At 40.0% G+C, this 18,883-nt stretch overlaps 1 protein-coding gene across 3 annotated transcripts in view; it reads left to right on the top strand.

The window, feature by feature from the left end:
- The first annotated feature begins 7,397 nt into the window (after nt 1–7,397).
- CFAP97 (cilia and flagella associated protein 97) overlaps nt 7,398–18,883 on the top strand; it is a 40,188-nt gene continuing 28,702 nt past the window's right edge. Inside the window, exons 1-2 of one of the 3 annotated variants that reach the window (XM_042982985.1) lie at nt 7,398–7,605; nt 15,733–16,772. In XM_042982985.1, coding sequence (XP_042838919.1) covers nt 15,749–16,772 — 1,024 coding nt within the window. In that variant the 5' untranslated portion in view covers nt 7,398–7,605; nt 15,733–15,748. Of the gene's footprint in view, nt 7,606–7,640; nt 7,737–15,732; nt 16,773–18,883 lie in introns of those variants that run through there. The other 2 variants (XM_042982986.1, XM_042982987.1) reach the window with 2 other exon arrangements.

Below are 18,883 nucleotides of genomic sequence, written 5' to 3'. Positions count from 1 at the left end.
GACAGCTTAGAGCCTGGAGCTTGCTTCAAATTCTACGGGGGCGCCTGGGTGGCGCAGTCGGTTAAGCGTCCGACTTCAGCCAGGTCACGATCTCACGGTCGGTGAGTTCGAGCCCCGCGTCAGGCTCTGGGCTGATGGCTCAGAGCCTGGAGCCTGTTTCCGATTCTGTGTCTCCCTCTCTCTCTGTCCCTCCCCCGTTCATGCTCTGTCTCTCTCTGTCCCAAAAAATAAGATAAACGTTGAAAAAAAAAAAAAATCAAATTCTACGTCTCCCTCTCTCTCTGCTCCTCCCCAGCTCATGCTCTGTCTCTCTCCTTCAATAATAAATAGAAACATGAAAAAAAATTCATAAAGAAAAGTAAGCATTAAAATAATATTTTCAAATTCCTCTGACCATACTGTTTTTCAATAAGGAATCATCTGTCATTATTTCAACAAAGAAAAAAACATTCATATGAAGTAAGATATTTGGTGGATATTCTTTGTGTTTTTACTATTTTTTAATTTTCTTTTCTTGTAAGTATTGTTTTATGAAGAATAATTTACATACAATGAGCTGTGCAATTGATTTTTATATCTACCAATTTATTTGTTGTTTCAAGTTTTTATTTAAATTCCAGTTAGTTGTTTATTCTTTTAAAACAAAGTATTCCAAAGGTTATTATCAAGAAGACATACTGGAAATATGGTGTGTCGATCATCTATTGTCACATAACGAACTACCACCAAATAACCACTTTATTTGCTTATGATTTTGTGGGTCAGCAATTTGGGCTGGGGTCATTAGGCAATTCTGCTCTTGCCTCGGGTAACTAATGAAACTATGGTCTCCTGGTGCACAGGCTGGGCTATTTGGTCTATGGAGTCTGTTGAGATGGCTCGTCTCTGCTTCCTGTGTACTTATCCTCCAAAGGTCAGCTTGCCCTTCTTCACATGACAGTTTCAGGGATGCCCTGTGCAAATTCTTCTTAAGCTTTTGCTTGCATTACATTTGCTAATGTCCCATTGGCCAAAGCAAACATATGGCCCAGCCAGTAATTAAACAGGGAGTGGTCTACACATGGACTTAAATATAGAGAGCTATAATTCATTGGTTGTATTACTTTAACAACCTACCTCAGTTTGCTCGACAGAATACACTAATCAGTTTCTCATGGATAATCTGGCTGCTCACCCAAATCAGTGGTATCCAATGACTTATCACTGCAAATATGTTAAAGTTCACATTTCTTTTCCCTGGAATTAATAGTTCTTCATAATCTAATTCCATTTATCTATAAGATAAAGAAAAGGACCTAAGTAAGGATAGGGACAAGGGAGACAGTATTTAATTATGTTTGCCAGTAAAGAGTTTGGCAATAGAGCTTTATCATTTACCTTTATTTTATTCTAATATTTTCAAGTTATGAAACATAAAGCAAAAAAAAAAAACAAAAAACTGCACTCGCTTAGTTTTTTTTTTTTTAACGTTTATTTATTTTTCAGAGAGAAAGAGACAGAGTGCAACCAGGGGAGGGGCAGAGAGAGAGGGAGATGCAGAATCTGAAACAGGCTCCAGGTTCCGAGCTGTCAGCACAGAGGCCAACGCAGGGCTCCAACCTACGAACCGTGAGATCATGACCTGAGCCGAAGCTGGACACTTAACCAACTGAGCCACCCAGGTGCCCCGCACTCACTTAGATTTTAATAGCCAGTATTATTGGGCAGCACATTATAAAGAAAGAATGTAAATTGTGTTGACTTATTATCTAATTTCTCCAAAATGCATGTGGGCCAAAAATGCTTTTCGAACTCATCTATATGCTGTTTCATGAAGTATGAGCAGAGTAAAATATAAAATAGGCAGGGCACGATATTGATTAAATGTACTTGCATAAATTAGGAAAGAATTTTGAATATTTTCAGATTAACACTATGTATTTAATATTTAAAAAAAAATTGTTTACATTTATTTATTTTTGAGAGACAGAGAGAGACAGAGCACAAGCAGGGGAGGGGCAGAGAGAGAGGGAGACACAGAATCCAAAGCAGGATCCAGGCTCTGAGCTGTCAGCACAGAGCCCAACCCGGGGCTCAAGCCCACAAACTGTGAGATCATGACCTGAGCCGAAGTCGGATGTTAGCCGACTGAGCCACCCAGGCGCCCCTATGTATTTAATATTTTATAAAGTTTGTATACCAAAAAGAAGCCAGTGTCTCTCATTTGTCATTTATTTGCTCTAAGAAAGAGAACATAATTATGGAAAATAAAAATTAGTATTAGAGGTTTTTTTAAATGTTTATTTATTTTGAGAGAGAGAGAGCATGGGGGAGAGGCAGACAGAGGGGGAAAGAGAGAATCTGCACTGTCAGCACTGAGTCTGACATGGGGCTCAATCTCACCACCATGAGATTATGACCTGAGCTGAAATCAAGAGCCAGATGTTCAACCCACTGAGCCACTCAGGTGTCCCCAAAATTAGTATTAGAGTTTTAATGAGTCCTGAACAGGGGTTGCACATAGCAGGCCCCTAATAAATACTTTTGAATGAATAAATCTGATATTCTTCCATGATAATATATCTAGGATAATTGAGTAGACCAAAAAAAGTAATAAAATAATCTCATATTTTAATGGAAGCTTCAACTTTCGGAAATCCTTTTGAAACATATGTCCCCCACTATAACTCTGTAAAGGTGATATAGTAAGCATGATCCCATTTTCCAGAGGAAGAAACAGGCTCAGAGAAGTTAAATGAGCTGCTCAAAATCACAGCTAGTAGGTGGTGGACCTAAATTATAGGATTGTGCTCCATTATGCTATCTTTCAAATACAGTAGTTAAAAGTAATGTCAAAGGACAAAATTGCTTCTAAAGTATACAAATAATGTCCTTACCAAACCAATGCAATAAGAATAGCACTCATCTGGCTTTTAAATAGGCTGTAAATTTCTGTGAGGTAGTATGTGACTTCTATTCATTCTTTCATTCAGTCCAAAAATATTAGGAAGGTGCTTTGTTAAAAAACAGTATAGGGGCACCTGGGCGGCTCAGTTGGTTAGTCTGACCCTGGATTTTGGCTAAGGTCATGATCTCATGGTTTGTGGGTTCCAGCTCCACATTGGGCTCCGTGCCGACAACACCAAGCCTACTTGGGATTCTCTCTCCCTCTCTCTGCCCCTTCCCAGCTTAAGCTCATGCTCTCTCTCAAAATAAATAAATAAACTTAAAAAAATAAAAATAAATTTAAAAATATAAAATACGGTCTTTGTCCTTGAAGAGCTCACATTCTGATTGGGGTAGGGAGGAGGAAGCATTAAGCAATGTAACGTATATTACTAAGGTATTACAAAGTTCTATGATGGCAAGAAGAGAGCTACTAATCCTGCTTTGTGGGAGTTCAGGAAATTCATATGTGAACCTAAGTCATTTTGCTTCCTCAATTTCCTCTATTCCAGCATTTAAATGTGTTGAACTACCCCCTTTTAGATACTTAAAAAATATGAAACCTAACTACATTTAATTTCAATTTGGTTTATAAACTTCAACCCAGTAAAGATTTCATCCTTCAAAACTTAATTCATAAATTAAAAGTTTTCCATATGCTTATAAGTTTAGCATAGATGAAAAAACCACCAGCTATTATCCCAAGATCTTTTTTTTTTTTATTTTTTTTTTTAACGTTTATTTATTTTTGAGACAGAGACAGAGCATGAACGGGGGAGGGTCAGAGAGAGAGGGAGACACAGAATCGGAAGCAGGCTCCAGGCTCTGAGCCATCAGCCCAGAGCCCGACTCGGGGCTCGAACTCACGGACCGTGAGATCGTGACCTGAGCCGAAGTCGGACGCTCAACCGACTGAGCCACCCAGGCGCCCCCCAAGATCTTTTAATAGCTCTCTACAGAAATAGTCAAGCCCATATTCTGCTTCAAGAGGTATACAATAAGTGAAAAAAAAGTTTTTTAAGGGGCCAAGGGATATTATTTACATCTTTTCTGATGAAAGAGTTCAGATTCAATGAATTTGGGGAAGAGCTTTTTTACACCTCTGAGTTGATGACCCTCTGTGACCAGAAGTATGAAGAGGCACAGAGCAAAATCTCTGGCCTGAAGAAGTTTGTTTACAATCGACTTCATGCATTCGGTGATTCATTCATTCAGTACAGACTACTGAGGATGGGCTCTTTCCAGGAAAAGAAAACCAGGGAAAAGGCAAAAGTTTACAAATAGCCCAGAAAAAGAGCCGAAATTAAAGTTTAAGATATAAGATTTTTTTATTTTTCGTAAGACATACACAAAATTTAATATTTTGACCATTTTTAAGTGTACAACTCAGTGGCATTAGGTACATTCACATTGTTGTACAACCATCACCGGCATCCATCCCCAGCCCCTGGTAATCTCTCTTCCTTTTTCTTTTTTTGAAGATTTTATTTTTAAGCAATCTCCACACCCATCACGGAACTCAAACCCACAACTTTGAGATCAAGTGTTGCACATGCCACTGACTGAGTCAGCCAGGTGCCCCAATTCTATTCTAATCTGTTACTGTGACTTGCCTATTTTAGGTACCTCATTCGTGTGAGTGGATTCATATATTTGTCCTTTTGTGTCTGGCTTATTTCACTTAACATAAATGTTTTCAAGATTCACCCATCATTATAGCACATATCATAACTTCATTCTTTTTTGTGGCTGAATAATATTCTTGTATGGATTTACAGCATTTAAAAAAATTTTTTTAATGTTTATTTTTGAGAGAGAGAGGGAGAGAGAGAGAGAGAGAGAGACAGAGCCTGAGCAGGGAGAGGGGCAGAGAGAGAGGGAGACACAGAATGCGAAGCGGGCTCCAGGCTCTGAGCTGTCAGCACAGAGCCCGAAGCGAGGTTTGAACTCACGACCTATGAGATCATGACCTGAGCCGAAGTCAGAGCCTTAATGGACTGAGCCACCTGAGGTTTGTTTATCTATCTTTGGTGGACATTTGGGTTGTTTGTCTTTTGGCTTTGGTGAATTATGCTGCTATGAACATGGGTATACAAACATCCATTTGAGACTCTGCTTTCAATTCTTTAGGGTACATTCCCAGAAGTGAAAGTGCTGGCTCACATAGTACCTGTGTTCAGTTTACTGAGGAACTGCCATAGTTTTCCATAGCAGTTGTACCATTTCATATTCCCAGGAGCCAAACACAAGGGTTCTAATCTCTCCACACCTTTGCCCATCCTTGTTATTTCCTGTCTTACTTTTATAACAGCAATCCTAATATGTGTGAAGTGGTATCTCATGATTTATTTGCATTTCCCTAATGATTAGTGATGTTGAGCATCTTTTCCTGTGCTCATTGGCCATTTGTATATATTCTTGGAAGAAATGTCTATTCAAACCCTTTGGATAGCAAACTTTGACCACAGAGTTAGATAGACAATCATCCCTGGTAAATGGTGCCAGCATAGTTTTACCAAGCAGAATTAAGTGAAATCCTGGCGGTTAGTCTACAAAAAGAACAAAATGATTCTGTGTATTTGTTGGTAGTTACAACCGAAAAGTAAAAAATGCATTGTGAAGAACAAAAACAGAGCCAATTCCTTAGTGATGCACCCTAGGCTATGCATAACCCTTAGTTCCCAGCTTTCTTTGCACTTCCTTGTAAAAAAAAAATACATTATTAAATACCCATTGAATTAGGTTTTTAAGTGCTGCTATAATAAATTACTACACCCAGTGCTTTAAAACAACACAAATGTATTCTTTTTCTGTTCTGGAGGTCAGAAGTCTAAAATCAAGGTATTAACAGGGCTGCATTCCTTCTGGAGGCTTCAGGGGAGAATACCTTTTCTTCCCTTTATCAGCTTCCAGAGGTGCCTGCTTTCCTTGGCTCAAGGCCGCTTACATCACTCTGATCTCCTGCTGCTTTCTTTAATTAAAAACATTTTTTAAGTGATAGTTAAAAAAATGTTTTTAATGTTTATTTTTTGAGAGAGAGAGAGAGAGATAGCGCGTGGGAGTGGGGGAGGGGCAGAAAGAGAGGGAGGCACATAATCTGACGCAGGCTCCAGGCTCTGAGCTGTCAACCCAGAGCCTGACACGGAGCTTGAACCCAAGAACCGGAGCTTGAACCCAAGAACCGTAAGATCATGACCTGAGCTGAAGTCGGATGCTTAACTAACTGAGCCACCCAGGATCCCCTAAATTGACAGTTTTACTGAGATAAAACTGACATATAACAGCATGTAAATTTAGGGTGACAACATGATATATATGTTATGAAATGAATACCACGGTAAGTCCAGTTAACAACAATCACTTCACAGTTTTTTTCTCTTGTGATAAGTTTTAAGATCTGCTGTCTTAACTTTCAAATATACAACACAGTATTGTTAACTATAGTCACAGTACTATACATTACAATCTTGCTTCTATGGCCACCCCTCCTATTAATGACTTGGAAACTTCTTGACTCTCATTTTTAAGAATCCATGATTACACTTGGAGCGCCTGGGTGGCTCAGTCGGTTAAGGGACCTACTCCAGCTCAGGTCATGATCTCACGGTCTGTGGGTTCGAGCCCCGCATCGGGCTCTGTGCTGACAGCTCAGAACCTGGAGCCTGTTTCTGATTCTGTGTCTTCCTCTCTCTCTGCCCCTCCCCTGCTCAGGCTCGGTCTCTCTCTGTCTCTCAAAAATAATTAAGTGTAAAAAAAAAAAACCAAAAAACAAAAAACATCTGATTGCACTGAACCCTCCTAGATAATCGAAGTTAATTTTCTCATCTCAAGGTCCTTAGTCACATAGCCCAAGTCCCTTTTCCCACGTTAAACAGCATATTCACAGGTTCTGGGGATTAGGAGGTGGACATATTTGGAGCACCATTATTCTCTCACACCTACTACACAACTGTGAGTTCAAAATCGAAAAATTATGGCATTCAACATATTCCACATTTTTCTCTTAATTTAACTACCCACCTCATTTACCAATAGTCAGAAGACTTTATAATGTGTCACCAGCTCTTGAATCACACAACTAGTTCTTTGATCTGAACTTTACTGATCTAAATAATCGTAAAGCCACAGCCGCCCTCATTTTCACTACTGTTGTTTCGGGGAGGAGGTACAAGATCATTAAAGCCACTTTCCCAATTAAATTGGCCACCCTAACAACTAGGTCCACCCGCATTGCTGTTAACAGCGGGGGCAACAGCAGTTAGCACCTTGCCCGGTGCACCGGGCAACTAAGGGCCTAAAAGGTAAGCTTCTTCCCGTGTCCCTTCCCACGCGAGAGTCGCGGGCCCTGCCTCCCAGTCCCGGCCACCCACCGCACGGCGCGTCGAGCCTCTCTAGGCCGCCGGCGAACCCCCCGCGCTCTATGACGCCCGCCGCGAGGAGCGGAGAGGAACCACCAGGAGCCGCGCCGCTCGCCGGGCCCCCGCCCCCGCCCAGTTCCCGCGTGGCTCGCAGCGCTCCCTCGGCGCCCTCTTTTCCCTTTCCGCTGTCTCCGCCTCCGGAAGCTCGAGCCTGGCTGCTGGGAGCCGCGAGCGGAGATTGCGTGCGCGCGCTAGCGTGTGCGCGCGAGCCTGCAACGCCTCGGGCGGCGCGCCAGGCGGCCGCAGCGGCCCCGACACCCAGGTAAGCCGCGCGCGAGCAACCCCTCCTGCCCCGCCGCCCCGCCGCCCCGCCCGCGACGCGCCCGCCACCCTTCCCCTCCGGGATCCGTTTCCCCTCTACGGAGCCCAGGCTGCGGCGAGCACTCAGAGTCGGTATGAGGAAGCCAGCGTGGGAAGTTAGGAAGGCCGGCCGGCCGGGACCCCCCCACCAGCCCTTGGCTCCGCCAGCCCTACGGCCCGGCCGGCCTCTCGGGTGGCGGGTGTAACCACAACAAAGACGTCCGAGCCTGCGGTCCGCGGGTCCGTGGGGCCGCTCGCAGCCCCAGTCGGCCCCTGGGAGCCGCCGGGCCTGCCCTCGGGACGCTTTCGCGGATGGAGTGGGGACCGGGGTCGGCCGGAGTTAAGAAGTGGTTGTAACCAGGAGCTGGGTTCAGGCCACCGCCGCCCACCTCCGCGGCCTTGACTCTGAACCCTGGCGCCTGAGGGGCTGTCAGTTTTCTGCTGCTGCCTGGGGCCGTGGGGGTGGGGGAAGGGGGTGGTCCGGAGGAGGTGGTAAACTGACCCTCTCGAGTTCTTGGAAAAGGGATGTTTATTTCGGGCCGAGATTTTCGTGTACCCCACGGGTTACCTTCTTTGGACCGTATTATATACATAATTATAGAAACAGTGTAATGTCACAGTAACAAAATGACAGTTTAAAAAATGCCAGATTGTTTGTGTGTTTTTCTGATGCATCTTGAACATTAGTGTTTCTGCTTCTGTAAGAGCTAGACAAATGGTGAGTGTCCAAGGGACGCCCAGTCAGCTTTGACACATGCCGGTTTTCGTTGAGCCCCAGAAGAGTTATTAAGTGATCTGTCATTTAATTTTTACCCTTTCCCAATATGTGGTGAAGAGAATCTTTACAGTGTCATTAAATGCATATTTTTATGTAAATGGAATCTCATTAACTTGGAAATAAATGTTATCAGAAGGATTACTTGGTGGATGGGATCACTGTATAGTTTTTCTCTAAATTACGTTTAAACCCCTGGAGTGTTTAAATCCTAACGATAACCTTGTCTGTTGGATGTTATGCCTGAAAGGTCTCCCAGGGTTTATGCGCCACCTCCCACGAACTGTGACCACTTAGGAAGTTGGGTCCTTACAACTGTTGAGGACGACATGAACCATGTAAATGCAAATAGGGAGATAGTTAATTCTGGTGTGGGGGGTGCGGTGGGGATTGGTGGGGGACGATTGGGGGAAACTATCAAGGAAACTAGCTCAGGGAGAAGCATTGATTTTTCTGCTTACATAGCTAGCAAAGAGACTAGGGTTCGGTCTTCAGGCTCCTGACTCCAGACTCCCTCATCGGGTAAACATTCTTTGAATGTCTAATATTTGTCAGATCCCACTTTAGGCACTGGGGATATAAAGATGAGCAAGATGCCAGGAATTCCCAGTTTGGTAAGGAGATAAGGCGGGAAACTTAGCTATGAAAAATAGGGATTTCAAAGAAGTTCCTAATCATTTGGCTTACAGATTGATGTTGGGATTTAGACCTAGTTCATAAAATGTTAAAGTTGGGAAAATCCTATCTAATGCATGAATTCCTTTTGTAGCAGCTCAGCAAGTGGACATGTAGTTTTTACTCCAACATTGTCTAGTGACTTCTGGCTCATAATCTTAGAAAGTAGCCCATTCCATTTGAGCAGTTCTTATGTTAATTTCAGAACAGCTTCCTTATACATTATACATCTGTTGATGCAAGTTCTACCTCTGGAACTACCAATAACAGTTGTAAAATCTTTTTTCATATCACAGTTTTTTGAGTATCTGAATACCTGCTTTCTCTTAGCCATTTCTTTTACTAGCCTATGAATGCCTTGTTCTGTAAACCACTGATCATGACTTAAATTCTAGACTCTTCCCCGTAGCACCCAGAACTAAATGCTTCATTCAAGAAGTACTTTGACAAGCAGAATATAATTCAAGTTGTCTTAGACTGTATATGACTATCCCGATATGATTTAAGAGTATTTTGGTCTTTTGGTTCCTAAGTCATGCTTTTGCCGCTTGGTAAGCTCCGCGTCTTTTTTCAAAGAACCTTCTTTTAAGCTGGGGTCCTCCGTGCACCTTCCCTCCTTACCTTCCCTCATTCTGTGCCTGTGCTATTAATTGTGTTATTATTTGGCTGTTTCAGAGTATTCCTCCCCATTGGGGTTTTTAGATTATTAATATTCCTCTGCTTATTTGAGTATAGCATAATCAGTAAGACGGCTGACTGTCTGGCCAGGCTGCCTGGATCCAAATCCTGACTCTACCGCTTTCTGGCCACGTGGTCTTGAATATGTCAGTTAACCTGTCTGAGCTGCAGTTTCTTCATCTCGAACCTCAAAGTTGTTACCAGTATTAAATGGTTGATCAGTGAAAAAGTGCTTAGAAAGTGCTTAGTATATATAACCTATATGAATGTTAGCTTCTTTTCCATTTATCCAGAACCTTCTGAATCTTTATTTTCAACCGTCCATCTCAGTTTTTTTTTTTTAATTCACAAATTTGATAAAGCTTGACATCACAAGAAGCATACAGAAACAAAGTAATAACTTGAAATTGGTCAGGCCGTTTAAATTTGCTAGGCCTTAGTTCTAGTGTAAGGGGGTACAGTCTTTTCCTTTCAGGACTGTTGGGGATCTCTGAGGATACAGGAAGGGTATTAGTTCTAACTTGCATTATTTTGCCATGTACCATCTTGAGGAACTTCACGTAGGTCTCACTCAAGGTTATCAGGAATCACAAGATTTAACTTGAAATGCCAAATACACAAAGAGGAGGCTTGCTGGAAACAAACATTTCAAGTTTAGTGTCTTCCAGAATTGTCACTCTCCTTGCCAGAAATAACTTTGGAATTCACTACTGTATTTGGAAAGGGGGTTTGGTCACAAGCTCATATTGGATTCTAAGGAGTCACAAGTTAATTCAAAGTTCTGAATTCTTGTTACCTAGGTTAACACTTTTAATTTACCTAACTAAGGCTACTAGTTTATTTCATTTGTGGTGCCAGTGAGATTTGTTCCAATTTACTTTGTTAGAGGAAAACTGCTACATGGCAGATCAGCAAAATGCATGGCAGTCACTGGCATGTGTATCTTTTTTTTTTTTTTTTAATGTTTATTTATTTTCGAGACAGAGAGAGACAGAGTGCAAGTGGGTGAGGGGCAGAGAGAGAGGGAGACACAGAATCTGAAACAGGCTCCAGGCTCTGAGCGGTCAGCACAGAGCCCGACGCGGGGCTCGAACCCACAGACTGTGAGATCATGACCTGAGCCGAAGTCGGACGCTCAACTGACTGAGCCACCCAGGCGCCCCTGTGTATCTTATTTTAACTGTACAGACCATCCTCTCCTACAGAGAGCTCTTAAACCATTGCTAAACAGGTTCCATTTTCCTTTCAAAATCCCAATGATGAGAAGAAAATCTTGTTACCTTACCCAGTTTACCATCATGTAAATCATAGATATCACAGCCATGTATCTTAAAAGTTAAAAAACAAAAACAGATCTTAGTTCCTTTGGAAGGACCATACTTGGAAGCAGAATAGAACAGTGGTTAATAACAGGATCCTTAAACTATGCCTGCTTTGGAATCCTGGCTGTGCCGCTCACTAGTTGTGTGACTCCGGGCAAGTTCTTGCTCTGCTTCATTTTTCTCATTGGTAAATAGGAGTAATAAAACTTCTTAAGCTTAGATACATTTTAGCTGTTAGTTGTACTAGAATAATAGCACTAATACAAATGGGACTTAGTTATGTTAATTTTGTGTGTTTCCTGAAAAATGTAAACAAATTTTTCTGAGGATGGAAGGTGAAATGATTTGGATGATTTGTTTTTGAAAGATTTTTTTGTTAATTTTTTTTTTTTAACGTTTATTTATTTTTGAGACAGAGAGAGACAGAGCATGAACAGGGGAGGGGCAGAGAGAGAGGGAGACACAGAATCTGAAACAGGCTCCAGGCTCTCAGCCGTCAGCACAGAGCCCGACGCGGGGCCCGAACTCACGGACCGCGAGATGATGACCTGAGCCGAAGTCGGACGCTCAACCGACGGAGCCACCCAGGCGCATCTGAAAGATTTTTTTTTAATGTTTATTTATTTTGAAAGAGAGAGAGAGAGGAAGGGAGGGAGGGCAGGGGGATGGGAGGAGAGGGAGAGAGAGAGAATCCCAAGCAGGCTCTGCACTGTCAGCGTGGAGCCCCATGCCTGGCTCATACCCGAGAACTGGGAAATGATGACCTGAGCCGAAATCAAGAGTCGATGCCCCTGAAAGATTTGTTTTTTAAACTGACTAGGAAAATTTATGCTTTGGGCTATTCCATGAAACCATTTGTTTTGAAAATTTGAAGAAACCTACAAAAATTTTTTTTTTGTTGTTTTAATCACAAAGGTATTCGTACCCATGTGACAAAGTGCGAAAGAAAAAGAAACAATAATAACCCCTTTTTATTCCATCCCTTGACATTTTGGATGAAAGAGTTGATTACCTTACAAAAGAGGGTAATGTTTTTTGGAAATTTAGTGACAATGTTTATAAGAGCTACTTACTCACCATTCAGTGACTATTTTAATTGGTCGTTTTTCTTTCTGAACTCAGGTGGGCAGAATTGGATTGACAATGATCAATCATACTATTTTTTCCTTTAAGTTTTTCTTAGTTAAGTAGGCTCTGGGGTGCCTGGGTGGCTCCTTTAAGTGTCTGACTCTTGATTTCTGCTCAGGTCATGATCTCATGGTTCTTGAGTTTGAGGCCCGCGTCAGGTTCTGTGTTGACAGTGCAGAGCCTGCTTCAGATTCTGTCTCCCTCTTCCTCTGCCCCTTCCTTGCTTGCACTCTCTCTCAAATATAAATAAATAAACATAAAAAAAAAAAAGTAGGCCCTAGGCCCAATTGAGGGGCTCAGACTCACAACCCTGAAATCGAGAGTCACATGTTCTGCCAACTGAGCCAAGCCAGGTGCCCCCAGTCATACTCCTTAGGTATGTGATGACCCACGATCACCAGCCTCTGCCAGGTTCTTTATCCTCATCTCACCCCCCAACCGTCTGCGTCCCTTCACAGCTTACAGTTGTTTAACGTATGTCCTTCCAGTCCGTGCTATGTAACTTTGTGCCTGTGAGGAATTTAGTTTTAAGTTTTACATAATTGTATTGTTGTTCATTTAATTTTGCTCTTTTAGTAAACTTTATTTTTATAGATCTCAGCTCACCCTTTTTGACTGACATATAGTATATCATATACAACATTTCGTTTATCCATTTTCCTCTTATTAGACATTGAGTTTTTCCCTAACTCATTTCTGTTACAAACAGTAGGGCTATGATGAACATCCTTGTTTGTACATGGACCCAGAAACACAATTGGAAAGTGGTAGAACCAAGTTTGAGCCTGATTGTGTCTGACTCAGTTCCTTCTTTTTCGTTGTGCAGACTCGCAGTCATCACTTATTTGCTTAATTTATTGCAAGGACACTATTATAATAACAGTAATGGAAATATAAAAAATGCAGTGGGATTGTTGGTTTTTCTTCTAACAGGTCGACTTAATTTTGCCCTTTTCCCCCCTGGTTTTTATTTAAGTGTGTAAATTGTATTATTAACCCAGTATGGCTAACAGTTTTGTAGTGTTCATTTTTCATGCTGATATAATAATATCATATATCTCTGATATAATATAAGCAGAGATCCACAGCCTCCATAATCCACAGTCATTTGGTAAATATTTTAGGCTTTGTGGACTATATGGTCGCTGTCACAGCTACTCAGCTCTGCAGCTGTAGTGTGTAAAACTTTATTTACAAAAACAAATGGCAGGCCAGATTTGGCTCATGCACAGTAGCTGGCTGACTCCTGATATAATAATAATTTTGATGGAATCATAATATTCCTCTATTCAAGTTTTTTCAGTATTACTGAAATAATATGAGAATTCCATTCCTTCTTTTTAGTATTATATTCTTAGGATAAATTTCTGAAATGCAAGTACTGATTCAGAAGGCTTATGGCTTTCTTACAGCTCTGAAAATTAATTGCCAAAATCCTTTAAAAGAGATGTTTCGATTTTTATAAATTAAGAGAGTAAAAAAAGAGTAGACTTTAATTCCATAATGGATAAATATGACATCTAAAACCTTATTAAATATCTTTTGAGGACTTGTGGAGGAGGCTTCCTTCTGCTGATTTGAGTTTTAAAACTTAAGAGGGCATTGATCTGTGCTATGAGAAATAATATTTTTTCTTTTTTTAGTAAATATTTCTTATATTTAATATTTAGGTATAAGTTACCTAATTTTTCTTAAATTTTTAAGATCTACTTACACATCTCAATTTAAATCAATTCTAATAATATGTTAGAATTTTAAAACTTATTTGTACTTTGATTAATCTGACTTAGCTTAAATTTCCCTGAACATTGTATGCCATTTGCAAGCTTGCAGCACAATTCAATTTTAGTATATTTAATTTTCTTCTGTACCTTGAACACCTGACCAGGGATACTGACATATCTAATAGAGGAAGTCCTAGTAAGCACTTAGACTTTTTTTTTTTTTAATGTTTTTATTTTATTTTGAGAGCGAGAGAGACAGTGTGTGGGTGGGGGAGAGGGAGACACAGAATACAAAGCAGGCTCCAGGCTCCCAGCCATTAGCACAGAGCCCATTGGGGGGCTCAAACCCACGAACCATGAGATCATGACCTGAGCTGCAGTTGGACGCTTAACCAACTGAGCCACTCAGGCACCCCAGCACTTAGACATTTTTAATAAACCTAATTATAAGTCTAACCTTACTAATTTAATCAGATTCCCTAAGTGTTTAAAAGTTGTGAATAGTTAAATTTTTTAATATGCCTTATATTCTTCAAAACCTTAAAGGCAAAAAAATTTACCCAATGATAAAATGTACTACCATATATACCTCTAATCTATCATATTAACCTATTGCATTAGTATTAATAATGTAAGTTTGGTTGATTTTTAAATCATATTTGTACTTGATTTTATAGGTTGCAGTATCACTTCAACAATTAAAGGCTCCAGAGAATCATGATTGCTTTAGAATATAGATTATATAATCTTTTATTGTTTGATTTTACATAATAGAATTAATCATAATTTGAATATACTGAGCACAAAATTGGATTGTTGGCTATATGTTATTAGTTTATATATGCCTTTCCTTTAATGCAGCTCATATTATTTGCTCTTTTGAATGTCATTATGGACTAATAGTTATCACAGAAGGACTTTTTCATTTTTATGTGTATTTTGGGGGGCACCTGGGTGGCTCAGTCAATTAAGCGTCTGACTTCAGCTCAGGACATGATCTCAGAGTTTGTGGGTTTGAACCCCACGTCGGGCTCTGTGCTGACAGGTCAGAGCCTGGAGCCTGCTTCAAGTTCTGTGTCTCCCTCTCTCTGCCGCTCCCCTGCTCATGCTCTGTCCCTCTCTCAAAAATAAATAAACATTAAAAAAAAATTTTAAGTGTATTTTGTGTGTTTTGTTTTTCAGTGTTAAATTGTCCAGCCTGAACAGAGGAGGCCCCTTTAAACTGGAGCCTTTCTTGTATTACCATTATATCAGGCATATTTGAATATTGTGCCTTCTGGTAACAGTAAGATACTCTAGGCCCTTGTTTTTCTTTACCTCCAGAAATAGAATCAGCTACCTTCCAAGTCATTATGATTTTTTGATTGTTGTTTTGTTTTTGTTTTTGTTTTTAGTGTAGAATGGTGTTAGAGGTCAAATTCTGAATTCAAGCTGGCTTAGCTAAATTAGGAAGTTTTAATATCATCCTTTCTTAGTCTAAATTAATTGTACTTCTAGAAGGCAGATTTTCCTTAGGGTTCACCTAGGTATATGTCTGTGATATGCTTGCCTTGATGACTCGTGAACTGAATTATTAGACTTACTTATTTTTCAAATCATTGGTACAATGTGTTATTACTCCTCTAGCCCCATTATCATTTCACTGAGTTAATATTTTTGGGTGTTTTTGTCATGTTTCTTTATAATCAAACTTCTCAGTTTGAGATATACAAATACTGTAAAAAAAAATGAAAAGTATTAAGAAATTATTCTTTAGTCTGATGGTAACACTGGCATCTTTTTTTCAGATATATTTTTGCCATCATGGATCGGTTTGGAGATGTATCAGAAGGTGAAGTGGACCATTCTTTCTTTGACAGTGACTTTGAAGAAGAAAAGAAATGTGAAAGTAACTCAGTTTTTGACAAGCAAAACGATGACCCTAAAAAGAGAATAGACGAAGATACAGAAAATGTAAACTTGAAATTTGGAATACAAAGAAAGGAAAATGAAATAAAAAAGAAAATTCTTCCAGAAGAACACCCCGTAGAAAATGATAATATGCGAACCAGAAATTCTTTATCATTGTCCACTTCAAGATCAAAAAAATTGTGGGATGCTACAACAGGGCATAAAATACACTTACCCACTCCAAGTAGAATTCCCAAAATTGTGAAAGAAGGTGACGATGATTATTATACAGATGGAGAGGAGAGCAGTGATGATGGGAAAATGCAGCATGTCAGGTCCAAGTCAGCTAAACCACCTAATAACCTTAAAAAAAACATAAGTAAAAAGTATTCCAAAAGTAATTCTTCTTCCTCCTCTTCCTCTTTGTCTTCCTCATCTTCAAGTTCAGGTACAGATTGTTCAGATGCAGGGTCTGATAACTGTATTTCTGATTCATCTCCATCATTAAAGAAACGTCTGTCTGGTGTAACCCACTTGTCACCAAAACAGAAATATAAATCAGGAGTAAAATCAACAGGAACACGGCCTTCGAGTACTAAACCAAAAGTCAATGACTACACTGAGGAATCTGAAGATACTGTGACAGATGTCACTCCTCTCTCAACTCCAGACATCAGCCCTATTCAGTCTTTTGAACTGGGAGCATCAAATGATCAAAAAGTAAAAGTTAAAAGGCAAGAAAACGTGAGTCAAGAAGTATATGGAAATGTTGAGGATTTAAAAAATAATTCAAAATGTTTGAAATCAACCAAAAAGGGGAAAGAAAAAACTGGGCCTGATCTCACTCCAGAATCTTCAGTGTTAGATTCCAACGTAGACCACAGATATAAACAAAAAGTCTTACATGACACAATGGACCTCAATCATCTTTTGAAAGGTAAGTTTCTTTTTAAAAGCTGTATATATTGAACTTACATATTAAACTTCATGGTATATTGAGCTTAAATATCAATTGCTATGAATTTGCATTGATTTTTCTAAAGATATTTTATTGTTGGATAATTGATATTATAATAACTTTTCCAATTACTCTATTTTACCATAAAAATATCTGGAATATCATTTATACTATTGAAAAGCTAATTAACTAAGAGTAGAAACTACTTCACCCTAAATTTTGTTTTAGTGTCTTACAAAATCATAAAACCTAGAGGGAACAGCTAGATAAGATAAGTGGGGGAGGCGGAGCCAGATGTTTTTCACATTTGAGAGGGATGTGGGCATAAGATACATTTCGCTTTCTTCTTTGAGAAAGACAACAGCGCTGAAGTTAAAATATCCTAACCTGTTGTCTTCATGTCAGAGAAAGTGGTGAGAATGCTGGCAAATGAAAGAACTCAGAATAAACTGTAGGCAACTATTCAGATTTTAAGTTAAATATTAAAGAGCATTATTTGAAGATAGTTACCAAGTTGATGAAACAACATAATTCAAGTTTCAGTTCCTTTAAGATTGAAATTTTTTTTGAAGTATAATTGACATAGAGTATTCTGTTAGTTTCAGGTGTATATCATAATGATTCGATACTTTTATACATTATGAAATGATCCCCATGATAAGTCTAGTTACAATCTGTTACCATACAAAGTTATCATAACTTTTTTTTTTTTTTTTAATTTTTTTAGCGTTTATTTATTTTTGAGACAGAGAGAGACAAAGCATGAACGGGGGAGGGTCAGAGAGAGGGAGACACAGAATCTGAAACAGGCTCCAGGCTCTGAGCTGTCAGCACAGAGCCCGATGCGGGGCTCGAACTCACGGACCGCGAGATCATGACCTGGGCCGAAGTCGGCCGCTTAACCGACTGAGCCACCCAGGCGCCCCGAAAGTTATTATAACTTTATTGGCTATATTCCTTATACTGTTCATTACATTCTCATGACTTAATTTATTTTTATAACTGGAAGTTTGTACCTCTTAATCCCCTTAGCTTATTTCATCCTTCCCTCCCCGCAAGCCTTCTTCCCCTCTGGTAAGCAACAGTTTGTTTTCCTGTATCTAAGAGTTTTGTTTGGTTCGTTCATTTGTTTTGTTTTTTTAGATTCCACATACAAGTGAAAGACAAATATGGTATTTGTCTGACTTATTTCACTCAGCATCATACCCTCTAGGTCCATGTTGCCACAAATGGCAAGATCTCTTTCTTTTCTATGGCTGAGTAATATTCCATTGTATGTATATACCACATCTTCTTGATCCATCCATCTGTCAGTGGACACTTAAATTGCTTCCATATCTTGGCTGTGGTGAGCAATGCTGCAGTGAGCATAGGGGTGCATATTATCTCTTGAAATTGTTTTCATTTTCTTTGGATAAATACCCAAAAGTGGATTGCTGGATCATATGGCATTTCTGGTTTCTTTTATTAAAAAAAATTTTTTTTTAAGGTTTACTCATTTTTGAGAGACAGAGCGTGAGTGGGGGAGGGGCAGAGAGAGAGGGAGATACAGAATCCAAAGCAGGCTCCAGGCCTGGAGCTGTCAGCACAGAGCCCGATGCGGGGCTCAAACTCACGAACTGTGAGATCATGACCTGAGCTGAAGTCAGACACTCAACCGACTGAGCCACCCAGGCGCCCCTGGCATTTCCGTTTTTAATCTTTTGAGGAACTTCTGTCCTGTTTTCTGTAGTGGGTGCACCAGTTTACATTCCCAACAGTGTAAGAGGGTTCCCTTTTCTCTACATCCTCACCAGCACTTGTTGTTTCTCGTGTTGTTGATTTTAGCCATTGTGACAGGTGATATCTCATTGTGGTTTTGATTTGCATTTCCCTAATGATTAGTTATGTTGAGCATCTTTTTATGTACCTATTGACCATCTATGTCATCTTTGGAAAAATATATATTCAGGTCTTGTGCCCTTTTTTGTTAATTTTTTAATTAAAGTATAATTAATATACAGTGTTATTAGTTTCAGGTGTACAGTGTAATGATTCAACAAGTCTATACACTACTCAGTGCTCATCATAAGTGTGCTCATAATCCCCTT

The sequence above is a fragment of the Panthera tigris genome, chromosome B1, assembly GCF_018350195.1.
Source record: "Panthera tigris isolate Pti1 chromosome B1, P.tigris_Pti1_mat1.1, whole genome shotgun sequence".
In the NCBI taxonomy this organism is placed as follows: domain Eukaryota; kingdom Metazoa; phylum Chordata; class Mammalia; order Carnivora; family Felidae; genus Panthera; species Panthera tigris.
Note: the sequence above shows the minus strand (reverse complement) of the source record. Positions and strands in the feature narration are given on the sequence as shown.